This window comes from Cydia splendana, chromosome 1 (genome assembly GCF_910591565.1).
Source record: "Cydia splendana chromosome 1, ilCydSple1.2, whole genome shotgun sequence".
NCBI lineage: Eukaryota > Metazoa > Arthropoda > Insecta > Lepidoptera > Tortricidae > Cydia > Cydia splendana.
Genome location: NC_085960.1, coordinates 15,411,340 through 15,438,165, shown reverse-complemented (window position 1 = coordinate 15,438,165; position 26,826 = coordinate 15,411,340). Strand labels below are relative to the sequence as shown.

The 26,826-nt window shown below is 39.3% G+C and overlaps 2 protein-coding genes across 5 annotated transcripts in view; one reads left to right on the top strand and one right to left on the bottom strand.

The window, feature by feature from the left end:
* Positions 1-11,807: 11,807 nt before the first annotated feature.
* LOC134795038 (uncharacterized) lies at positions 11,808-25,552 on the top strand. The gene is made up of 3 exons (XM_063766887.1): positions 11,808-12,351; positions 21,904-21,982; positions 22,556-25,552. Exons 1-3 carry the CDS (start codon positions 12,324-12,326, stop codon positions 24,510-24,512), a joined length of 2,064 nt encoding a protein of 687 aa, XP_063622957.1. The 5' UTR covers positions 11,808-12,323; the 3' UTR covers positions 24,513-25,552.
* The window catches only part of LOC134795361 (transketolase-like protein 2), a 16,038-nt gene continuing 14,656 nt past the window's right edge, over positions 25,445-26,826 (bottom strand). For all 4 annotated transcript variants that reach the window (XM_063767215.1, XM_063767207.1, XM_063767201.1 and 1 more), the window contains one exon: positions 25,445-26,612. In XM_063767215.1, coding sequence (XP_063623285.1) covers positions 26,440-26,612 — 173 coding nt within the window. In that variant the 3' untranslated portion in view covers positions 25,445-26,439. The remainder of the gene's footprint in view (positions 26,613-26,826) is intronic.

Here is a 26,826-nt window from a genome sequence, read left to right as displayed (position 1 = left end):
GTGTTTGTATTTTTAGGTGTGAAATATAGAACACTTGTTTAAATTATGTTATTTAAAGCGGACTCCTAAACTTCGTAAATCTATTTTAGGTTTTTGGTACAGTTACCAACAGAAATTGCTGCTAACTGTACCAACTACCTAAAAAATGTTACCTTGTTATTTTGGATACCTTGCATGCATGCATGATACAAGGCGATACTTTTAGTTGTTGTACAGTCGCCATCAGATATATCGGAGCGGCCAAGGTGCTCACAAATATCGGAACACGCCTCTATTGTCAGGGCGTTAGAGCGCGTGTTCAGATATTGTGAACACCTTGGCCGCTCCTATATATCTGATGGCGACTGTACTTTGATTCGTTATTTATAACTCTAAATATAAAAACCTCTATCAAAAACTTCACTACAGCAGCGCCCTTATTAGTGAGTTAAAACCATAACATAACACATACTTACTTACGCAGCGAACTATCTAAGTGTGTTGAAGATTTGAGTTAAATAGGAACTTTTATCTACCTAGGTCATATCTATATATGGTATTATGAATATTATGATGTATTAGACTATATTATGACTAACTCCGAACTCCAAACATAAAAACAGTTAACAACGAGTCACTTTGACTCCTAGGGTCTCCTATTTTCGAAGAGTCTTTTCCAAACTATATACAAAATTCAATTTCCAAATTCAAAATCTTTTCAACCCGCCTTCTTGAAATAAGTCCTCACTACGCAATTACAATTCTTAAATTCTGCTTTTTGTCCCTAAATTGACATACGCCATTCGCTGCGAAATTCGAAAATATTATTTTACCTTTAGATGACCTTATTAAGTCAAGTTTGGAATCCATTCTCAACATTCAGCTCAGCGACGATTCCTGGACCCAAGCATCCCTACCCATCCGTCATGGTGGGCTAGGGATCAGAAAAAATTCTAGTGTATCCTTGCCAGCTTTTTTGTCTTCAGTCCACAGCTCCGCAAATGGGCGATTCTCAGAGATGACCTTCGGTGCCTGACTTCGGTGCAAAATTTTTTTTTAACTTATTTGATATGCGACTTTATTTCCTAAAATCTAGCCTTAATATAAAAAATATTGGTAGTGGAGGCCTCCATTAGAACCTTATAGTTTTCAAGATATTTGAGATTTAAAAAACACCAAAATCATGTGCAGGCACTGAAATCAATTGGCGTCACCGAATTCAATAATGCATAACTTACACAAAAATCACATTTCAATTTTATGTCTCAATTATATTACATTTCAATCATATTTTTCATTCTTATTTGATTATAAGCGATGTAACAAGGCTAATGATCTCGAAAGCTTACATAAATTTAATAGATTCTATATCTAAAAGATTTTAAAATAAACTAACTAAGGGTTGTAAAACAATATCTCTAGAAGATATCCCACATTATTTGACTGTCCTCATATATTAGGGCGATGTATGGTCTTAGAACGAGTTTCAGACATGTCGACCACAAATTCGCACATTAGTGCCATGAAGGAGAAGATGTTTGTTTCACACAATCCGACCGCACACGTATCAAAACGACACTTATGTTACCTACACCCGATAAACAAGAAACTTTTGAGTGGTGTTCAATGCTCAAAAAATATTTAATGCACTTATAAAGCAATGTGATGCAATATAGAAAATAAGTATTTTTGAATAACAGAGTTTTAAAGCGTGAACTCCATCAATTCAAAACTATTTGAAGTGGTCGACTAATGCTTGAAGATCTAATTACCTATTAATTATGATCTCCAGCACCCTCAAACACTTGAGCTAAATTGTAACTCCTATATTTAGACATAAAGACATAAAGACATAAGACATTGAGGATTGTTAAAACATTTGCTATGTTCAATTTGTGTCTATGGCTATCATTTAGAAATATTGGTCAGTAAGGTACGCTTAGTACGTTGTGCATTTAAAGCAATGTCGACATTAGAAGGCCACTTTATTATTAATCCCTTGTTCTGAACATCCTGTCCCTTGGGTGCACCTTGCATAGTACTTACATACACAAGTTATTTTAAAAAAAGTGGGATCTAATTGACTGCATTCATTTAACATGGCTGACACGTTTAAAGGTATCGAGGTGTAGCACCTCAGGTGATACAGAGGACAATTAACATAATTTACTTCATTGGTTTGAAGAGAATATCAAGACAGAGAAAGAAACATTGGGTCTACAAGTCTCAACACACGTCTGGTTTAAAAAAACTACTCATAGTAAACTAGTGATTTTTTTGTACCTATCATGACTTAATTTACTTACAAACATAATTTTACGTTTATACAGCATATCTTGCACTTTTTAGGTGTGATAAATTAGTACAACAAACTAGTTTACAAAGCGGGATTTGAATTCAGTGATCACTTTTTTGATATCGGTGGTCAGAAAATCCACCGAATCCAAGGAAATCAACACCAGCGATGTCAAAATTAATCGCTTTTTAGCAATTACAGAAATAGCATGAGTGATACAGAAGAGATGTAATAATGATGGATATACGTACTCTCGAGGATTTCTTAATCACTTGCATAACGATAAATGCACTAAAACTTTCGGAGTAAATTGCACCACCGATCTCAAAAAAACATAGAACCAAACCCACCGAAGTACGGAGAAACCTTTAAAAAATCACTTTATTATACTATGACTGTACCTCTACTTTATCCAACGGTTAAGGCACAACTAAAGTATACTATGTTTGAGTCACTGAGTTCCTGGTTTACAACTTTGAAGGAGTACCGACATGTTTTGCAAATTACACCGAAATCAGGCACTAGCCCGGGACACATCGTAAATTTGGTTTTATTTATTTATTTATTTAAACTTTATTGCACAAAGTATATACAAAAATGTACAAATGGCGGACTTAATGCCAAATAGCATTCTCTACCAGTCAACCATAGGGCCAAACAGACATCTACAATTGGTGCAGAGAGAGAAATATACCTATTCAGTGAATATAAAAAAAGCAAACTATACATATAAACTACATAAATAAATAAAATATATATAAACTACTACATATTTATACAATACATACTATAAATATAATAATGATGGATATTATTCGAACTCTTGTTTTAGCAAATGCTTACGCAACAACCGCTTAAAAGAAAACTTACTTGGAGCTTGTCTAATATTTAGAGGGAGTGAATTCCAAAGACGACTAGCCTGGACGGCGAAAGAATTAGTCATAAAACCAGTACGGTGAGAAGGTATGGTCAGTTTGAGAACGCGGGAGGTACGCAGCTCACATCCTGGACGAGGAGTATCGAAGACGAATTTACTTTTGAGATATCCAGGAGCAGAAGGCTCAAACAGGATCGAAAATAGGATACAAAGGATCCGAAAGGACCTACGACGACGGATGGAGAGCCAGTTGAGCTGCCGGCGGTAAAAGGAGACATGATCGTATTTACGAAGTCCAAATATAAATCTAATACAGTTATTGAGTAGACGGTCTAGTTTATTGAGTGATTCCTGAGTGGCATTAGTAGTACACACATCCCCGTAATCAATTATTGGTAACACTAAGGACTGCACTAACATTTTTTTCGTGCTTACAGACAGAAAGTTTTTAAATTTATATAGAGTTCTAAGTGTACCTGTGACCTTCCGACTTGTCTCCGAGAGCTGACCAGACCAGGAAAGGTTGGAATCTAAAACTAATCCGAGATTCTTAACCCGACTGCTCACCGGAATTACAGTATCCTCAAAAAGGATCGGAGCAACAGGTACTGTACTCAACCTAGACATTTGCCACTGGCTACCTAAAATTATGGCTTGGCATTTAGCTGGATTTACACAAATGCCAAAGCTAGCAGACCACTCGGCGATGTAATCCAAGTCAGCATTTATTGATGGGATAGCCGTGTTTATATCTTCCACGTCAACTTGCGCGTACAGCTGAAGATCGTCTGCGTACAAATGGTAAGAGCATCGAATCTTGGCGGTAATAAGATTAATAAAAATTGAAAAGAGAAAAGGAGAGAGAATACCGCCTTGAGGTACTCCAGTACTCAGTTCAGACCAATCAGATAACGAGCGGCTGGCACGGACTGCCTGGGCTCTATCGGAAAGATATGAAAAGAACCACTTTGTGGCATCTGAAGAAACCTGCAAATGAGTAAGAGTAGCCAAAAGTAGGTCATGGTCTACCGCATTAAAGGCGTTGGAGAAATCTATCAGCACTAACACCGTAACTTTGGAAGATTCCATACCGAGTCTTATGTCCTCTGTAACTTTAAGTAGAGCAGTGGTGGTGCTGTGTCCAGACCGGAAACCAGACTGCAGCGGTGAAAGGAGACTGTTGCTATGAACAAAGTGTGAGATCTGTTTGTGGGCCGCGGCCTCCAGTATTTTGGACAGAAACGGGAGAATAGATATGGGACGAAAGTGGCTAAGTGAGCTCGGATTATTAATTTTGGGGAGTGGGATGACAAACGCCTTACGCCAGCATGATGGGAAAACGCCAGTGAGTAGAGAAGTATTGACTATGTGAGCAATAACTGGCAAGACGCTGTCCAGAATGTGAATAATCATAAGACGACTGACATTATCATGGCCAACGGCCTTAGATTTAATTGATACTATAATTTTGCGGATTTCTTCAATGGCGACAGGAGAAAAAGTAAAAGGAACGATATCTGGAGAAGTAAAAGAGGCAATGAGAGATAAAGTTTTGAATTTAATTAATGGATTGAGAGTTGATGTTTTAGAAAAATGCGAATTTAACTGGTTTAATGTAAAAGAAGAAGAATCTATATCAGGTTTACCTTTACCAATGCCAAGCGATCTCAAAAATTTCCAGGTGTCAGCAAGGGATGAGTTCAAGACATTTTCGTGGATATGCCGACGCTTTGCTGCCCTTACCGTTTGGTTACAGCGGTTTCTAGCAGCTTTAAAAATACCCCAGTTACCCTCACTCCGATCCTTCTTGTATTTACGAAACGCTTTATCCCGTTTAGCCATCGCCATCCGAACATCCCTTGTGATCCAAGGAGCAGGCGGTCGCCTCAGTCTCACTGCGCGAACCGGCGCGTGTGCATCAAATAACTTTAAGAGAGAGGAGTTAAAATTGGCTACTTTCTCATCTACAGTTGATGCACCCAACGCGGCAGCCCAATCAGCCGAAGCGGCGTCCCGCTTCAAAAGATTTATATCAAGTCGGGCAAAGCTCCGCAAATGTACGACTACCGGTTTTGGTTTGGGTGGCTTGACTTTATATGTTAAGAAAATCAAATCGTGGCGTGAGAAGCCCGGTGCCAGAAACTGGCCAGAGTTAATAACGTTATCTAACGACGATGTCAGAATCACGTCCAGCCATGTATCAGGGGAGTCAGAATTGCGGTGCGTAGCCTGCAAGGGCACTAAGGAAAAATCTGCCGCTTCAACAATAGATCTTAGATGCCGTGATCTGGATGTGTCCCTCAGCAAGTCTGTGTTTTATTCGATGAGTTCAGCAAACACATTATTTTGATATAAAGAATATGATAAGTTAACTAATACCTTCTGCGTGAATACCCTTAATAACTCCGATCTAATACCCCATCTTGAGTAATAATTTTTTGTTTCATAAAATCTGGGTGCGGGACACTCCCACCGAACATCATTTTTCACATTTGGATTTTTTTTTCTTGTAGTCTATAAATAGTAAATAAATAATTTGATAGTGTGCCAGACAGAATATAGGCTGAAGATCATGCCTAAATTAATTCAGATTTATTGAACAGTAAATTCAATCATTTATTGCCCCGGACACGTAAAAATGGCCCTCCTGAGAAATGCCCAAATCTCATAGGTAAAATCCTACGGGGACTTCCCTCAAACTATGGGCTTGGACGAAGCTAAGAAAGCTTGGTCAAGTGCTTGCCCGAACAAGGATTTCCCAACTCATCCAAATTGTCAAAGGAGCTGGGATGACATCATGTGCCAAATTTCAGTGAATTCCCTCCTAAGCCGTAGTACAGGCCGCGAACGGGCCAGACTACTGGCTTCGGCGTCGAGGGAGTCCGGTGATTGGCTCCGGGCTTATCCTTCACCGAACACTGGAACCTTCCTCACGCCGGACACTCTCCGCGTCGCGACCTGTCTTTGGCTTGGAGTCCGCGTCTGTGCTCCACACAGGTGCCCCTGCGGCAGTGAAGTCGATGAATTAGGACACCACGGGCTATCCTGTCAAAAAAGTGCTGGCCGCTTTTCAAGACACGCCGCACTGAATGACATAATCCGCCGGTCTCTTGCATCCGTCAACGTGCCAGCTCTACTGGAGCCAACTGGCATGGCTAGAGACGACGGCAAGAGACCGGACGGTATGTCCCTGGTTCCTTGGAGTTTGGGAAGGGTGCTAGTGTGGGACGCTACCTGCGTTGACACTCTGGCCCCTTTCCACCTCACGGGAACCAGTCACCAAGCAGGTGCGGCGGCTAAAGCGGCCGAAAAGCTCAAATTCCAGATGTACAGGGGTCTCGGCTCCGAGTATATTTTTATGCCATTTGGGGTTGAGACCCTTGGCCCGTGGGGTCCTAATGCCCTACAACTTTTTAAAGACCTTTCAAAAAGGCTTATCGATTTCACTGGTGACCGAAGAGCTGGCAGCTTTCTCGCTCAACGTATTAGCTTCGCAATACAGCGGGGAAATGCTGCCAGCGTCCTCGGCACCATGCCAAAGGGGCCCAATTTCTTAGACGTATTTTAATTTAATTTTATTTTATTTAGTATTAGTTTTAATTTAGTTTTATTTTATAGATAAGTTAGTTTATTTTATTTTTAATGTTTGTATCTACCTTATAAATAAAAGTATTAGACAAAAATTAGACATTGCCTATTGCCACTATAATGTATTATAAACTGGCGTTGGACCATAGATTCGCTTGATTTATTACCGTCTAATGGTCTATACCTAATGGAGTTTGCAAGAGTAGTAAGCAGGTAGGTAGTAATAAGTAGGATAGTATGTTAACATCAATAATTAGTCACATATTTATTCCATACTGACTAAGGGTTTTCCTACACACTTAATAAACAAATTGTAAGGGAAAATGTGGACATTAGAGTAGCTCATTAAAACCACAATGACCTTAACCGGACTTCTCGACTATCTGTGAACAAGAGTAACAAGACAAATGGACGAACAAAATATGGCCCCGAATATTAACCATAACAAATAAGAGCGCAGTGTACCTACGAAACGCACGTAGGAAGTCCATTACCACCGCATCTATCCAAAAAGTGACGTATATCCATTAAAGTTTTGATTGCACTTAAGTCTTTTAGCTTGCCAAGCCCACCCATTAGCGGTGAAGAAGCACTCATGACCAAAAAAATAACCCACGCGCCGGACTACCGCAAAAACTATTGTCATGGCGTATTGACATCACAATTCACTGGCAAATTGTCGGTCTCCGTGGATGTCAGTGTCAATTCATCATGCTATCTTTAGGAAGTATAATCAATTAGGGTAAAGCAGACTAGTTGGTCGATTCCGTGTGGGAGATAGGTAGGTACTAGGTACACACCTAATTAGGTGCATCTGCAGACATACCAGTTGTCGTATATACCTTTCTACCTACTTCTACCTCCTAAGATTACCTATTTGATTTATACATGAAGAAGAGAAGACTCAACACAACGATCAAATTTGGGATTATCCTAATGCAATTCTATGTTGTTTAATGTGTTATGTTAATATGAATCAAGTTACTCACACAACAGGTAAGTAGCCTACTAAAGTGTTTGAAATACCTATCTGGTAAATGCCAACAATAGTTATTTGTTTTACAAGGGGGCAGAGTTGTTGTTTAACCGCACGTGCTAATATTGATACCCGAGCAAGCGATTCCAAAATCGAAATCCAAAATTGAACCACGAGCGTAGGGTTCGAAAAATGGAATCTTGAGCGTTGCGAGGGTTTCAAGGCACGAGGGTTAAACAAAATTTGCCCTCGAGTGAAACACAAAATTTTTCACCACACCAACCCGAAGAAAATACCTATTAAATGTAAAATATCAATAAAATCAAAACCAAATGAATGTTATTAAATATTTATCTCCCAAAATCATCATTTAAAAGTCAATTCTACCAACAAACATAAGAAAACAACTCAAAATTTGCATTTGATTACTTTGCCTCACATGTGAATAAAATGCAACTTTGCTATCAGTTTTTGAAGTGCAAAGTAAGCCTTTCCGAGCTGGTGGGGTGAAAAAACAATTAATTTACCGTCGCGTCACTAAGCCATCCATTCCAATTTGCTTCACCTGGTTACGCAGTCCGTCATTCATTGTTTTCCACCGAAGGTGTAAATGTGTCGTGTCACTCGTGTCAGCACGCCGGCGGGGGAGTGGGTTCGATACCCCGCACGTGGGCTGTAATCGGCTCGCTGTCATTACTGGCATTATTCGTAATTGTTAAGTCGCACTTTGTAATTTTGACACGTTATGCTATGTAAGGTGAATTGAGTAGGTAAGTATGCTGAAATTTTGTAGCTACGCGGTGTCGTTGCATTATTAAAGCTTTATGGTATGGTTACGTTAGGCTCAGCGGCGTTCTTATCTCTATTTTAAGTGGTATTGAAAACTAAAAATTACTAACTATGATCGATTACATTGAGCGTAACTTGAATCTTCGTCTGAGAATAAGTTGTGCTGGTTATCGTAGAAGAGGACTTTGTACTAGGTAGATTATTAACCAAGGGCTGAATGTTTTTTTTTTAAAACATACTTACATTTCATTTTATCACGAGCGATAACTTACAAGTTGTACCTAATAAATAATTCACTGATCATATAAGCACGTTCATTTGAATATCAGTACGAGTAAATGTGGTATTCCACCTGTCCATTATTTTATCAAATTTGTATAATTTTCATCTCACATTTTGCTTAATGAGAGCACGTACTCTCTCATCAAATGTGCATTGCGTCTCACTAGACTAACCTAACTACTTGTATTTTGATTTAATCAAATATTGGACAGGTGGATAACCATTCTTACCCTTACACATTATTACCTTTACCTACCTATTATTGCAAAATTCTCCGATATAGGTACACATTCGATTAAAATTCGGTGAAAGTTAGTAGATCGTCTTTTTCCATCCCATAGTTAATCTACTCCGAGCGGGGGCGAGTTCCAGTTATCATCCATCATGCTTATTGTCACACGAAGCGATTGCCGATAAGTAGGGCTGCCGCAGCCCGCGTGGCGCGGGGGAGTGGATTACGTGTGCGTTTGCGCAACAGTGATAGCAGTGCACTTTATAACGACAACGTTATCAAATTACAAGCGTGTTTAGATCATGTTGTTGCTTACGTTTGTTACCTTTTAATATTGAAATAGGTACCTATATAACCTACTTACCTATGCCATATTGCGTTAAAACGATAATTAGAATAAGATTGGTTAAAGTCTGTTCGGAAAGAGAAGAGTCGTGGAATGTATTGGGCCCCATACATTTCACGTCTCTTCTCTTTCCGCACAGACTCTAGCACTGTGTTAGCAGGTTAGCAGAGACAGGGCAACATGCAAAGAGCTCGATTCCCATTTTCATACCATGTTTTGGACAAAACTTTTTCTTCAGATCACGAAAAAGGGAAAGTTAAATAAGCTAGCTCCGGCTTCCCTATCATCAGCATTAGGTTAGGGAATTAACGGCAAGTCATGAAGTGCCATTGTCTTGAAAATGCCTAACAGCCAAGATGGGTAAGCAAATTTAGCTGATTCAACGTTAGGACAGTTGAAATAAAAATATTCAGAAGCCGATGGAAATCGGATTCCATGGAACAAAGGATGTGACACTTATGTCATTAAAAGTGTTTTCCTTATAAGGCAAGTATTACTTATTCGTACACTTCACTTGTGGTCACTTCATGGTCCTGAAACAAAATTTACATAGTCCGATTAGGTATGAATATTTCCATTAATTAGCATTAGATTATGTATCAAATCATGTCGCTCTGGCGACATGTTTGAAAGCCCGCATCCTCCTACGGGCGACACAGGTTCCCCAACTTACCAGTAATGTGTGGACGCTCTTATTACTTGAGCAGAAGGTTTATTATTACGTGAATTGTATTGATTATTATTGGTTCTGCGTAAGTGGGCCGCGTGGGCGATAGCTGCCGCAACTGGCTGCAGCCGGGTCGCTGGGGAGCGCTCAGGTACCGACAGTAGGCGATGCTAGGCCTTTATTCAACACTTGACAGTCTGCATGACTTTACAACTGAATATCTACAATCGTAATACTTACATAGGTTAACAATAAATTATAAAGTTATAACAGAGGAAATATGCCTAAGTAATTATAGGAAATATAGAGCCTCTACCATCAGTTTTAACATTGACATAACGCTCACGTCTACGTAATTTACTTTCTGTACATCTCGCTTGCACTATTGCTCGCATATGCGAGTACGAGCGAGATGCATAGAAAGTAAGTTACGTAAACGTGAGCGTTATGTCAATGTCAAAACTGGTGGTAGCCGTATAGGTATCTACTTATGGCACTTATGATTAGGAAACTGTGTTTGTAATGAATGATTGAAAATTGGTGGTTAGGTAGCATCGCGAAACCTAATTATGAATTATGTGGATAGGTACCTACAGCGGGTTTGAATCAGCATTTCGTAAATTCTTTACATTGATAAAATACCGAGGCTTTTGTCTTTCGTAAAAAGGGCACATCAATCCGATTAAGTAAAAGTCTTAAATTATATTAGTCTTACTCAAAGCGTTGCCCGTTAATATAACGAAGATACCTACCTGATCAGAATGAAAATTAAAACTAACAACTACAAACCTGCTGGACATCTCATCCACTATGTAGAGACGCCTATTCACTATGAATGCTAATTTGCATAAGGCGGTTGCAATTAAAGCGCATTTACCTTATCTCGCCGGGCGAGATAGCTCGAGATATGCTGAGATAATGCCAGATTGTGGTGCAAATGGGTGGTTGTGCTAATTGTGCTTTTAGAGGTACCTAGTTCTTTTATGTTTGTAGTTTGTATCGATATGGCATGTTAAATGTACAAATCTGACTCTGGCTTGTCTTAGCAGTATGTCTAGAATGGATAGTGAATGTAGAAACATATGTAGGTAATTATTTTTTAAAGTACCTACATTGACACCTCTTCCCCAGCTACCTCAGTCTTCTATACCTTGAGCCATCTTCGATGGGAGCCTTCTACTTAAAATTCCAATAACTGTAATTCCCTACTATACCATCGCTAGCTTTGCATCCCATGAAACGAGCAAATAAGTCAGTATCCCCTAGTCCTTTACATTTTATTAACTTGTTTATACGGACTCTACGTGTTGGCTTCGGCCTCGCGCACGCCTCGCAAATGTTGTGGAATTCAGTCATAAATATTCGCTAATGCAAGAGTGAATGAGTAAGTGAGAATTACCCGTCTCTTTAGAATTCGCGGTAACGGCGCAGTAGGTACCTACTCATTGGAGCCAATTTTCATGAAAATTAATAGATATTAAAATAAATGGAAACAAAATGAATAGTTTAATTTTCGTAATCGTCGCTCGTTGTTCTTATAAATTAAGTTGTGCAACTTTATGGGTACTGGAAAGAAAACGACAGCAGATACGATAAGGTTTAATTTTAATTGATAAACACCATGTTAAATGGTCTTCTCTGTTGTTGTACCTATACCTACTTTTAAAATATTGGTAGATTTTTTTAACATTACCTACTTTTATGACTTATTATATTTCCTTGTAGGTATGTAAATCATAAATTATAATTTTAATTATGTGTTCTGTAATAATAAATATAGTCATGGTCAATTTAGGGAAGTCTTGTAAGTAATACATTGTCAGATGATGCTGAATCAAGGGGCATAGCGGAACCGCTTCCGCGAACTCGCTAGTGCCATATAAGGCGGCAGTCTGTACGCGCCCGCATGCGCACCGCGCGCATCGTACGCGCAGCGGAAGCGCTAAATTCAGCGCAAGAAACTAAATACCCAAAACCGTGCGCGCCTGCCAAATACGGCACGAATCTCGAGTTACCCCCGCCGCGCTGGCAAGCGGCCGCATCCACGAAAAACACGTAAAAACGCATTTATTTTCGTAGCGAGCCGTCTCTAATTTTAGGCCGTATGTTCGCATGAAAACTGAAAGTAATACGAGCGATTTTGGTTTGGGCCGAGATGTCTGTATTTAGATTAGAGTGCCGACCTCCGGCTGTTGATAACGACGCGCTTTTGCATAACCTCGCCGCGCGCAGTCGGAGCGCGGGCGCCGCGGGTGCGATGCTGTGTGATAGTGCATTCTAACTGGATTTGGATGTCACAAATGCTGCCCGAAGGCGGAGGTGAATATTTTAAACACTTGTTTTTTAGTGTGACGTAGATGTCATTGCTTAATCAATCATCGTCATACAATCAATTAATTTACAAAATCATACACAATAACATTGAAATAAATTCATGTTATTAAATTATCTTCGTAATTAACAAAGTTTTAATATTCAATTTTTTTAATGTCTCTTTTAGATATAACAGGAATTGGCTAAAATCCAGTCCGGCCGGTTAACCTAGTTACCGTTATTTTATCGCAATAAAAATATTGATTTTTATCAACGCAGCGCAGCATTATTTAATTGTTTATGTGTGAGGCATTATCAATATTATCATAGGAGCGTTAGGGGGCTATATTCGTACTTATTAGTACATGAGGTTGAATGAAATTTGATCATGTTCGTGTACAATTGCACCTCTTGTTTGGTCTGCGATGGTGGCACCGATGCGCCTCTTTGGCCTGATCCTCACCTACTTATTAATCGGAATTATCGTTTCTTAACTAACAAATTTAAGTACCTAATGGTTTTTATTCACTTACGTAATAGTTGTAACCTTCCAAAAATATGATTTTTATTTATTTTGGTGTTAGCGACTTATTTATGTGTAAAACTATGTATTATTTTCATAACATAAAGGAATGTTAAGGCAATTTAATTACTGTAACATTATGTAAGATAGGTATTTAACATAAGAGATGCTATAAAATTATTATAGTAGACTAATTGGTTTAACCACAATTAGAAATGCTGAAACTGAAACTAAACCTGTGAGCTATTAATGGTGACAATTTTACATGTCTAATCCATCACTGTCATAACAAAAAATTAAAAACAATATCGGTCTCCGGGAAAGTTATATGACGATAGTCATTGTGTAATTACCTACAGTTAAGGATACTTAAAAAACCGGGCAAGTGCGAGTCGGACTCGCGCATGAAGGGTTCCGTACCATAATGCAAAAAAAAAAAAAAAAAAAGCAAAAAAAAAAACGGTCACCCATCCAAATACTGACCACTCCCGACGTTGCTTAACTTTGGTCAAAAATCACGTTTGTTGTATGGGAGCCCCATTTAAATCTTTATTTTATTCTGTTTTTAGTATTTGTTGTTATAGCGGCAACAGAAATACATCATCTGTGAAAATTTCAACCGTCTAGCTATCACGGTTCGTGAGATACAGCCTGGTGACAGACGGACGGACGGACGGACGGACGGACGGACGGACGGACGGACGGACAGCGAAGTCTTAGTAATAGGGTCCCGTTTTACCCTTTGGGTACGGAACCCTAAAAACCGGACAAGTGCGAGTCGGACTCGCCCAACGAGGGTTCTGTACCTTTTTAGTATTTATTGTTATAGCGGCAACATAAATACATCATTTGTGAAAATTTCAACTGTACAATCACTGTTCATGAGACCTGGTGACAGACAGACGGACTGTGGAGTCTTAGTAATAGGGTCCCACTTTTACCCTTTGGGTACGGAACCCTAAAAAACGCATGTTTCTTCAATCAAAGTTCCTTGTACAGTCAACGGTAAAAATATGGGTGTAGACAACTTACTCAAAAATATGTCCCATAGTTCTTAATTCACTGACATAAGAGTTATGGGACATATTTTTGAGATGATTTGTACACCCATATTTTTACCGTTGACTGTATATAATAAATAATTTAAATAAACCATTTTAACATAAATATCTAAACTTGTACAAAAATAGGTTCACGACATTAAAGATGATTCTCTATATATGCGTTAGTTAAATAAACCGGGCAAGTGCGAGTCGGACTCGCGCACGAAGGGTTCCGTACCATAATGCAAAAAAAAAAAACAAAAAAAAGCAAAAAAAAACGGTCACCCATCCAAGTACTGACCACTCCCGACGTTGCTTAACTTTGGTCAAAAATCACGTTTGTTGTATGGGAGCCCCATTTAAATCTTTATTTTATTCTGTTTTTAGTATTTGTTGTTATAGCGGCAACAGAAATACATCATCTGTGAAAATTTCAACTGTCTAGCTATCACGGTTCGTGAGATACAGCCTGGTGACAGACGGACGGACGGACGGACAGCGAAGTCTTAGTAATAGGGTCCCGTTTTACCCTTTGGGTACGGAACCCTAAAAATGATTACGTAAGTATACATACGAGTAACTACTTGTATTTTGCAATGAACCATTAACACTACCTGCATGTGTTTTAATAGCTTTGTATTGGTTAGGTATATGAGGTAAGATGACCTTGGTTATAGTTTATGATGGCAGAAGTCATGTCCTGCATCGCTGATTACGCCCACTGACTCAACTGCATACTACAATACGTCAGCTGTCAAAACAATCTCGTATTTAATTACTAATGCAACACTACTCTAGGGATAATTCATACAATACAAGCATAAGCAAACAATTGTCTGTGCGGAAAGATAAGAGTCGTGGAATGTATGAGGCCCAATACATTCCACGACTCTTCTCTTTCCGAACAGACTCTATCGGAGTTTATTTACTATACAATTCCCATTCAATGTGGAACCTTGATAACACGAATCTTAATTAAGACTGGTTGGTGGACTAAGACAAGACCAGTAGACTAAGTATAGACTCATCATTAATGGTTGAGGGTCTTTTTTCTAGGTAGGTACATTTATTTTTTTCGAAAGTTAGATAGAAATATTAATCCTTAGGTAGAGTTATAGTTTTACACACTTAAAATTGTACCTTGATTACTGTTTACTACTGTTTACTGTAAACTAAAACTTCTATTTACGTGGTTTTAGTTACCTATAATATATTTATATACAGGTACATAACATAGGCGGTAGACAAGAGGACCGAGGCCCTCGTTAGTAAAACCTACAATAATTTATTAAACTTAAAGCAAAACAACGGTTGAAATTAGTTTAAATTATATTTGTTACTCATATCGACGTCGTAACACACGCATTAGGTACTAACTTAAGCTTATAACAATACTATGAAGAAACTGATGTTTCCATAAAGGATTTGCCAATGCGAAAAACAAATAGAATGCGGTTTGCTATTTGGTCAGTGAACATTTGACACCTCTCACATAAGGGTAAAGAGCCGCTATGCTTATTTGCCAACTACATTCACCAAGTTATTAATGATTCGTGGTTCTTATACCCCATTGACATACGGCTTATTATGCTAAATCTGGCCGCATATTGGTGGCTCTGTATCGTTAGTTGGGAGACGCTAAATAAACAAATTGGAGCTGGCATAGTTTCTTGTAACGTACTAACTGTCAGGCCTAGATTGGAAGAAGTGATCAAGCAGACAGAGTGGGAAACTTTGATCGGACTTGACATTGACTCCGGGAAGGGAAAATTTTAACGGCACAAGCACATCACTAATTACTACGGATAATGATTTTCTTCCCTGATTTGAAAATGCAACTGACAATGAGACAATGATAAACAAATTACTGATTTCGAAAGTTTGTCTCTTAACTCTATTCAAAGTGAAAAGTAGAGTGAAAAACACTACTTCGACTGAAATGAGTGCCTTCCATAATGAGTTTATACCTTAGCCATAGTTTGCAAGGTAAATATTAGGTATACGCATTACGCAAGTTGTATTAGGTCACACTAAATAACTTTTACCTACTTCTTCGTCAGCGAGTACCTATGCGCCTACTGTTGGGCATACACCTCTCCAATTTTCCTCCAAACAGCCCGCCTCCGCCAGAGTGGGCCAGTAGTCTTTTTGATGTCATCCTCTCATCCGGTTGGAGGTCTGTGATCCGGTCTTTTAGAACGAGGCCTCCACGCTGGGACATTCGCTTGCTACACCTCCCATCATCTCGGCGACACACGTGTCCGGCCCAGGCCCATTTCAGAGTAGTAATCCGTTGACTGATATTCTACTATTTTGGTCCGTCGCCGGATCTCCTCATTTTGGATACTATCGCAGCGAGATATACCGAGCATACTGCGTTCCATAGCTCTTTGTGCGACTTTAAGCCTCTTCATTCCGCAGTTCGTTATTAGCGTTCACGTTTCGCAAGCGTAATAGAGCATGGCGAGCAAACCGTATTTTATTTTGTAAGTACATACTTATACTTTTGTCTTCAGTGATTTAGGTATTTTAGCTTGGAACACATTCTTTAGTTCACCTACCACATTCTTAACTTTTACTAAGGCACCAAAACAGAAATCGTCAAGTCAAAAATTAACTGTCCCATTGAAGACGTCGACATCTGATCAGCCGAAATGGTGATATTTTATTATAATAAGTAATAATTTGCCAGGCCACGGAAGTAGCAAGATTTTAATTTATTACATCGACACCTACTTAGCTAACTATGAAATATATTCGTCCATTAATAGTTTTATCTTCAACGCTGCGTTGGTCTTCATCCAAACATTTAAAGAAAAACAATGTCTACTTATATCCCGATAGGCTTCTTGACATTCCCAGGAAACTATGAATGATTTCCATTCTTCTAGGTACGTTGTCATTTGTCATCGTACTCATCGTTGTTACGAGTTTCACAATGTTCACAATGCTAGTTTGCTTATGCTGCTGTAAAAATTTAATACTCTTACATGTTTTGATAAAAATAATCCTAAGTAGTTAGGTACAGTATACTAATACTTATTTGTAGGGATGTACCGACTAGTCGCCGACTAGTCGGGAAAGCCGACTAATCGGCCTCATTTGTAGACGGCGATTAGTCGGCGACTAGTCGGCAAAAATGACCGATTAGTCGGCACTTTATAAGTGATAGACAATCAAGGACAAAAAGAAATAAACAGCAAATATTTACCATAAACTTTTCACCTTTTTAACCAAATTCCTATTTAGGGTGCTTACGAAAACTTTTGTTCGTATTATTAACTATGTGGTCGCTTTCTTATATCCGATTGTCCGGTTTTCGTATGATATATGAATAGCCTTAGATTTTTTTTATTTATTTAATTTTATTTTTTAACGTTAATAAATGATGAATAGCGCGACGCAGGGGGACAAAACGATTGTTTTTAGGGTTCCGTACCCAAAGGGTAAAACGGGACCCTATTACTAAGACTTCGCTGTCCGTCCGTCCGTCCGTCCGTCCGTCCGTCCGTCCGTCTGTCACCAGGCTGTATCTCACGAACCGTGATAGCTAGACAGTTGAAATTTTCACAGATGATGTATTTCTGTTGCCGCTATAACAACAAATACTAAAAACAGAATAAAATAAAGATTTAAATGGGGCTCCCATACAACAAACGTGATTTTTGACCAAAGTTAAGCAACGTCGGGAGTGGTCAGTACTTGGATGGGTGACCGTTTTTTTTTTGCTTTTTTTTCGTTTTTTTTTTTGCATTATGGTACGGAACCCTTCGTGCGCGAGTCCGACTCGCACTTGCCCGGTTTTTTTAAGTAATCTGAACCGAACTTAGACGAAACTAATGATCTGGCCGACTAGCCGACTAGTCGGCCATCCGAGCGCCGATTAGTCGGCTAGTCGGCCAAATCAATAGTCGGTACATCACTACTTATTTGTGGTATATTTATTCACGCTGATAATGCAACGAGTCGTCTGCCAATAGACGTTACATTATAGGTCAATGATTTGGTAGGTATCGGTACCTAATCGGTAAGTAACCTATACCAAAATTTTAGGCATTTGCCTACTTAAGCTAACTAAACCATAAAATATTGTGGTTAAATCATATTAGAGCATAATATGAAAAGCAGATAATACAAGCATAATGTTAATAGGATTATGCCAGCATAATGTTACACATCCTTACAGGGCGTTTCGCTTTGTAAGACACCATTAATATTGCTCCTACGCGCTCATGATTCATTCTTCAATGCTCCTAATACGGCCAATATTAACATTCATGTATAATTTATAAGAAAATAAAACCGTATACGCTTTGTTTTGGATTTGTGTCAGTTGCCAAAATATGTATGTGTCATCTCATATTTGCACCTACAATAATGCAGTAAACAACAACTTTGCGCATGAGCAATATACCTTGAAACAATAATAGGTGGTACCTGCCTGCTAGAAATATAATATTTGTTATTGCATTTTAAGAAACGGAATTCATGACTTTTTACACTTTGTCATTGCAAATGCCAACAATGCTTGAATAGTTAGCTTCGGCCGATTCTACACCTTTATTACAACTGTCAAAATGATCACTACACGTTAGTTATTTTTAAATTGACTAAAACAAATGGTGACCAAGTTGACAGACTAGTATATTTCCTCAGCCACGAAACAATCATCTGAAATGAACACACAAAAGTAAACTGGCACGCGTTTTCCCGGCATACTTTCACAAGTTTCCAAGATACAATAAACCCGAAATATCCACTCCTTTTACCCACATAGCCGTGTTTACATCCGTAGAACGCCCCAATTAAAACGTGTCTTACGTAACGGGTATAAGGTTAAATCTCCCGTGATAGGCGCACCCGTGACGTGGTACACTTGGCTGTTCGCCAGACTGCGTCTCGTGACGTCACGGCTGGGTTGCCGGCATGTGTAATGTGCTATAGTAACATTAGTATAACACACATCTAAGATGTGATGAGATACGTTGGATAGCTGATTTGATAAGAATATGCACCCGAGATTAATTTACAAATTAGTTTGTATTAACTTTACCCCGTTTATTTACCAAATGAATTTTAAATCATTTGTTAGGAGGCTTAGGTATGAAAAAAAAACATAGGTACCTACTGAAATTAAGGTTGTAATTTTAAATTATTGCAGAAGTGCTCAAAAATCTGAACATGCCTGGAATGGCAATATAGGCTTTGTTTGTCTGTATAATCGCCATAAACATAGTTCCATAAATAAACTCAAAAGATTTGATGAAAGGTTTTGGAATTAAATTGCCAGCTTACCTATTGGTTGACGCCTGTTTCTGATATCGCACCCGCACTGATAATTAAATTGAACTAGAATTGGATTACGACAAACAGAATGAAGCACTGTTTGAAGTTAATATAGTTGACGTAACACATTGGGCCATGCCGTCCAATTAGTAAACTAATTAATTATATAATTAATAGCTAATTCATTCTAGTTTTGGGTATCCAGCCGGATGTTTAATGTGCGATGCTCGTTTCTTACAACTGTTAGAAATGTGCATTGTAAACACAAATATCTTCTTTAGAAGGTATTCTAGTAGGTATCCGTGTAAACGCGGATAGAATCAAAAGTTTGAAAATTATGAATGGTCAGTACTTTACCCATATGTAGGTATTCGTTAAGAAATTTTCCTTTAACGTCTTAAACCCAGCAGGTTATGAGCCCAGCCCAGCACGCTTCCACTGCGCATGTATTGTGTAAATCCCAAACAGTTCCATGGGTTTCTAGTACGCCCACCTTGCGGCAGGTTAGGTTTTAGTGCATTACTAGACTTTACCTAGCTGTAGTTCATGATTCAAAGCTCAAAACAGTACCTGCTGTAGGTAGCTTGTTTATTTTTCTGGACTGGACTTGTATTATTAATAAGAAAACGGAATATTTTTCATTCTGTACTACAGACTTAGGTAAGGTTTTTTCTTAGAGTACTAATTACTATATTTATAAGATGTATTACCTATACGTATATCTTAGACAACCGATTAAGGAAATAAGGACTATCTAGTTGATCATTCGAATGGACCCCGTTAATCTTATAACAAACTAGCGACCCGCACCGGCTTCGCACGGGTTATACAAAACCTTAACAAATTATACATTTAATAGACCGGTCTGATCTAGTGGGTAGTGACCCTGTCTGCGAAGCCGATGGTCCTGGTTTCGAATCCCAGTAAGGGCATTTATTTGTGTGATGAACACAGATATTTGTTCCTGAGTCATGGGTGTTTTCTATGTATATAAGTATGTATTTATCTATATCAGTATGTCGCCTAGTACCCATAGTACTATGCTTAATTTGGGGCTAGGTCGATCTGTGTAAGATGTAGAATTATCATCCGTTCAGTAGTTTTTCGTGAACATACATACATACATACAGACGGACGCGGCGGCGGGGGACTTTGTTTTATAAGGTGTAGTGATTTATAGTTTTCATGTACATAGGTATACAATTATACATTGGGACTATGTTGTATGTATTTTTTTTACTTATTACCTACTTATTAGATGCGTATGAGCATAGAAGTAGGTAACCCATCTTCATTTATATATAGCGATGTGTAAATAATACCGGCGCGCGCGTGACTCATTGTGTTTACTATGGCTTTATTAGCGACGCCGACGGTAAGATAGCCCAGCTGTCGGTCAATTCTCAATGGAAAGTCCATTTAAGAATATTAATATTATTTACCTACTGATCTTTCATATTATCTAAGTAGGTATGTTTGTTTTTTGATAACGTAAGCTTAGTGTTTTAATTTTAGAAGATATTACAATAGACTCCTCGTCAACATATTTATCAAGAATTCAATGAGATAGATAGATATATATATATATATACGCATGCAAGCACACTTCAGCTTATTTGAAATGTAAAAGTGCAATGGTTTTTAGATTCGCATAACTTAGGTCAGTCACAAAGTCATAAATGAACCTTATATGCAAGATGTGTATTACGTACCTACTGAGGTACCCAAATATACCTACCGTCTAAGTAGCTCTACCTACTTACGTAGATTATAGATACTTACTAAAATGAATGAATGTGTATCTTGCAAAATATCCCAGCTTTGACAAGTTTGAATTACTCAGCAGGTAGGTAATAGGTATTTGCAAATGAGATTGAGAACGCGTTGCTATCTAAATATATATTATACCCAAAATCCGATATAAGTAGTTTCGTTTAGCACTCGTCTGGGTACCTCAGGGCAGAGGGATTAAGTGATAACATAAGGATATGCGATCAGACCCAAGGTCCTCTCTTAGTTGTATTGGAAAAGAAGCTAGAGACCCTAGCCAAGGCTATTCCAGTAACTGGAGTAGGTATAGTTGCCGTAAAAGGAGAGTCTATTTGCGCAAGCGTTGCGAAATTGGTATCATCCTTTATTTCGGGACGCGCCTTTCGCAGCGCGCGTATTTCGGGCGCGCTCGGGTTACCTCGCGAGAACTCACTTCTTTTTACCTCTTTTGCTCTGCGAGATCACGGCTGTCAATCATTCTAACATTTTTAATCAAGCTGTGTCGTTAGTTAGGTATTATGAACATAGGTTTGTTTATAACTTTGTCTATAAAAATAGTATAAAAACGTATTATTTAATAACTGAATTTCAAGTTTGTTAAATAATTTTAATCACTACCAAAAAACAACTTTGCAAAAAATAAACTTGTTTGTGCGTGAAGTTTTTAATGTAATTTAACTCTTTTTACTACTGTGTAGTATCAGATTATATGTAAACTTACAATATATAGCTACCCAACAACGGTTTATTTTTGTAAGTTGTATGAATTTCATTCATAATGTAGACAAATCGTAGGTATCTAATTTAAGAAGTTTATATTTATCCCTGACTTCATTAACTGGTAGATTATTTTAGTCTACCTTATTTTGCTTCACAAAAATGATTTGTAAATTTCTTTGAATGTTGTTTATAATGTCGAACTAATTGTTGTTCCAGAAGTGATGCGCCGCGTGGCGTGCGCTGACGTGTGTCCCGCGCCGCTCGTGTCACCTGCGCCGCTTCATCCCGCCAACAGGTAAACACTAATAACCTCTACATTGCCTGAAGGGATAGGCCCCGCTGGCCCCGTGCATAAACTATAGGGGGCAGCATAGAAGCCGTCAGATTTTTGGCGCGAGGCATAAATGTGTCGTTTATGCTTCCGATGTAGCCCACAAGATGGCAGAACCCACTATGCACAAGGAAGCGTACCGACGAGAACGGTAGATGGTAGCACTTGCTTTGGCAAAGTACAATATGTGCACATATGTTTCCGATTCAGGCCACAAGATAACAGACCCTCCAACGCGCACGGTCCCTATACCCACATAACTTATAGATAACACCAGGTTATAAACTGAAATAAATGTCATATACTAAGAAAAAGTGACCAAGGCCTCCAGTGGCCCAGGCTGGAAACGAACCAGCGTCCTCTGCTATCTAGGCAGGTGCCTGTGCCATTCGGCCACCGGGCCACAGCGGCATAGGTCGAATTTTTCCAAGTATATGCACTTTTTACTGAAGGCTTATGGCGGCCCCTCCTACACCTGTTGTGTTTTTATTTCTTTATGTCTAATACCTAAGTGTAATTAAATCATATTTTTTTCAGGACATCAGAAAATAAGGAGTTGCTACGGCAACAGCTGCTGTCAGCGAGTAAAGCGCGCGCGGACAAGGGTGAGCAGCCCAAGCCCAAGCACCGCAGCCGCCAGAAGAACCGATGGAAGCTCAAGTTCCACCACCAGGCCCTGCCCCAAGAGTACCTTGACCACTACGAGCAGAGCCTTCAAAAAGTCAATAAATCCAAGAAACCGGAGAAGCCTAAAGCGGAACCCGTCGATCTCAATAACATCACAAACGAGACCTTCAAAATATGGGCGCAAAGGTTAGCGGGCATTCAGAATGAGACCGGGTCTCTAACTGTACCAAACATGGCTAAAGCACCTAAAAAGGACGAGAAAAAAAGAAATCCGGCCATCGCTCCGAGTAAGATTGTCACTTACGAAGATCTGCCGTACATGGGGGAAATGACGCTAAATAATTCCAAGCCTAGAAGAGGCCGCAAACCCAAGAAGGCAGACATCTGCCATCTCATTTACGAAAACTACGGGACAGTTGTACCCGGACAACCGCCGCCTCAGGTGGAGAGAAATCAGCTTAGCATGTGTCCACCGTTACGAAGTGACGGATTAAGTACATCCAAAACCGACTTACAGAACAGAATTATCTCAAACTTGTTGGAAAGGAAGCTGTCACAGGAAAATAAGAAAAGATTAGAAACTCTGACGCCGCCACAGTTCGCCAGTCCGGACGAGCCGATGCCCGAAGCGCCCGTCACTATCGCCGGCCCCTTGCACAGCGACGAGGAGCCTCTCAATCTTTGTATAAGAGATCTGCACGAGCTGAAGATTCAAATTCAAAAGAAATTCGGCAATATTTATACGTCGCTACCTGAAGTAAAGACTGAACCTGAAACTGAAATAATTGAGGATAAAGAACAGCCTAACGCCATATCTGTAATCCAAAGGAATACTAATCTTCCTGCTACAGCTAGCAGTTCACCCGACCTGTCACGGCTGAACCGGAACGTGTCCCCGACGCTATCGGAACCTGCTCAATCAACGGCGAGTCCCGATGGGGACGGAAAGTTCCCCGGCTACGTGTACTGGCCTAACGCTGGCATATATATGCACCCGTTAGCCTTACAGACGCAGCTACTCTACTATCAGAGGCTAGCGGCGTCGGGCCAGCTGCCGTTCTCACCAGAAGAACAAGAGAGGTTATCTACCCCAAGTAGTGTGAGCGAAAGCATATCCACAGAACCTTCGACGCCGGTGGAAGATAACAAGAATAAATTAGTTCTAAAACAAATTTCCGAGTTACTAGACCCTAACGTAATAAAGAAAACCGAGGAATCTAAAAACCCTGATGTGGTTAAGATGAAGAGGTCATCCCCAAATCCCGTACCAGTGCAGGCGCCGGTCAAGCGGAAAAGGTCGGCGATCTTCATTCCTCCAGTGCCAACCAAGACTAATTCCACGACGCCAACTACAGAAGTCAGCATCTGCAAATTTAAATTTACTGGGGGATCTAAGCCCTCCTTACAAGAAAAGAAGATGCTTTCCGTAGATTCTGGAGGAAACTTCAGATACTACAGTGGCACAGGCAACAAAGGGAATAAGGGTTATGAATACTTGCATAGAGACTCCAATCAGGGTCGAGCTCAGTTAGCCGAAGCCTCAGTTTCAAGTCAGCCTAAAATCGAGGCACCGGCAACTGCTTTGAGTAAAGAAGACTTGAGTAAGAAGAAGAGAAAATCCCGGAAAAGTCTACAGAGGGAGAAGCTGGAGCAAACCTTTAAGGAAAAAGGTTTTTTGATTCAAACCCAGCAACTGCAGTCAGCGGAAGGTGCCACTTATTGCAAGTTCAGGCAACTCCGAAAATTTACAAGATATCTGTTTAGGAGTTGGAAAGATTATTTGCCAGGCGAGTTGGATGAGAGGACGGGTGAAGCTGTGAATCCGCAGCCGTCCCCTTCAGAAGGGCCTGCCAGTGAGTGGGGGTAAAGACCTATGCTTATTGAACTGATTTTCAAAGACTATGAAGGTTCCTCGTTGAGTGTCCGCGTTTTGTGCTGTGCCTGTCTTGCTAATTGGTGAGAACAGTTGTTGACTTGCGTGTTAAAAACTGAAAATTAAACAAGTGCCTGTCACAAGATGAGTATAACGACTTATTGAGAATTGTTTAATTATAGCCAAAGAATGTTGTATACTGGCTGCTAAAGTGCATTTAACTTGCTGTAGTGAGATTTTAAATTAACTTTGGACTTTCGCTACTGAATTCAGAGAGGGCTACTGGTTGTTGATCGCGTCCGTCCATTATTTAATTGTGTATTGCGGTAAACTTTATTGACATTGTTTAATTAATCCATAGTTTACCTTTTACAGTTGTGCTTTGTTAAATTTCGTTATCTATGTGTTGTGCATTTTAAAACTTCGCTTGAAAGAATATGGTAAACATATTTTATATGAATTAGTGAGAAACTTGTATGTGCCTTTTTAAATCTAATGTTGTTGTGAGGGTACAAATAACTAGATTACAATTATCAATCAACAATATTTATGTAGACATAGAAAACTAATGAAACTAGTCATTTGACACCTCTAACGTAGGATTATTTAAATAAGCGTTAATGAGAGTTTACTAAAACTGCATTCACGGCTGAACTTTTCTACTGTTCCCTTGTATTTAATGTGTTTAAAATTATATCTATTAATTGTCAATATTTACACTCACATAAGTAGTTAAAATCATATTTGTTTATTTATTTAATAAAAACAGTATTGTTTGTAGCTTCAGTAAACTCTCACTGTGTTCTCGAATAAATGTACATACAGAATCAAACAGAGTTGTTCTAGTCATTAGTGTTAAGGTTTTTACTTGGTTGTTAATATAACATTTAATAGATTAATATAAAATGTTTTATAATAAAACCACGTTTTGTACTTGCTATATTATTTATTACAGAAAACATTGTTCTGTGATAAATGAAAGAAAAACAAAATGCAACGGGAATGTAATATACCAATTAAACATTTGATCTAATCATATTTTGTATGATTTCTGTAACATAACAAAGGAAGGAAGCCCATAGTAACCCGAAGTTACTCAAATGTATGCCTTATACAAGGCATGTGCCCCTTATACCTTAACACACCCTCATGATTGCAATATAACAAATAGTAAATTTTCCTTACATGCTAAGCAAATCGTAAAAATCTATCCAAAACGTTCAACAGTCTGCGTACCTGCACACATTCTTATAGATTATATCTATGCTAACATCCCGACTGAATGTTTATAGCAAAATTAGAGCCTGAACCTAAAAGTTGCAATATAAATGATATTTAGTATTCAGTCGAGATTAATTAAGGCACTGAATAACAATGATGTATAAAAATAGCATTTCGTTATATCGATGTATACACGTGATGAAACAACCCGATTAAGTGAATAAGCTCATTGGAGTGTAGGATAGTACACCATAGCCGCTTAGGAACTAGATTCAAAATAGAAAAACACGTTCGGAATGTACCTAATAACAGGAATGTTATCAATGATGACCGTAACAAACAAATAAGTTCTTGTGACGGGGCAATTTTTGCCGCGAGGAGGCGGGTCGTTTGTCGATTTTCAAATAAACAGATGACGGCCGGCGATTTACCATCAGTCACATAGAAAGCGACCAAAAACAATGGTCCCTACTTTTGCCCGTATTTACAGTCTGTACAACCCCGATAAAATTTGACACACTCGCGACTCCCTATTTGACACTTTGGGAATCTTGGCAAGTCAGACGTCCCACGAGAATCAGAAAGCGAACGACGGATGCGTTAACCGCCAAAAGGCGCAGCCGTCAAAGGCCCGGGAAATATTACCGTGTGATGTTTTGCACATTTGTCGATTCTCGCGGTTAAGGAGGCGAGCTAGCGCCTAGGCCTTGAGCACGGCGCGGGCGGCGCTGGCGATGTGCGGCGCGGAGAGGCCGTACTTGTCGAGCAGCGCGGCGGGCGGCCCCGAGCGCGGCACCTCCGTCACGAACACGTGCTTCACCACCACGTCGCGCTGCAGCGCCACCGCCGACAGCACGGCTTCGCCGATGCCTCCTGGAATTGTTACTCGCTCTTATTATTTAATATTACGCCGATCGTTTGTGAACGGGGGCATATGGAATCCGGAGCGAAATAAGTAATTTAGACTTACGAATAAAAATGAATAAAAATCTAAACTACATAGTTTAGATTTTGGATCCCTCGAAAGCGGTTATAAAATTTAAATTAATTTTTTTGTTGTAAATAATCAGAATATTCAAAATTAACA

Coding starts and splice junctions, on each gene's coding strand:
- LOC134795038 (XM_063766887.1), top strand. CDS start 12,324: ATGTCACAAATGCTGCCCGAAGGCGGAG. Junction 12,352..21,903: donor AATGCTGCCCGAAGGCGGAG/GTGAATATTTTA, acceptor TTGTTGTTCCAG/AAGTGATGCGCCGCGTGGCG. Junction 21,983..22,555: donor CCGCTTCATCCCGCCAACAG/GTAAACACTAAT, acceptor TATTTTTTTCAG/GACATCAGAAAATAAGGAGT.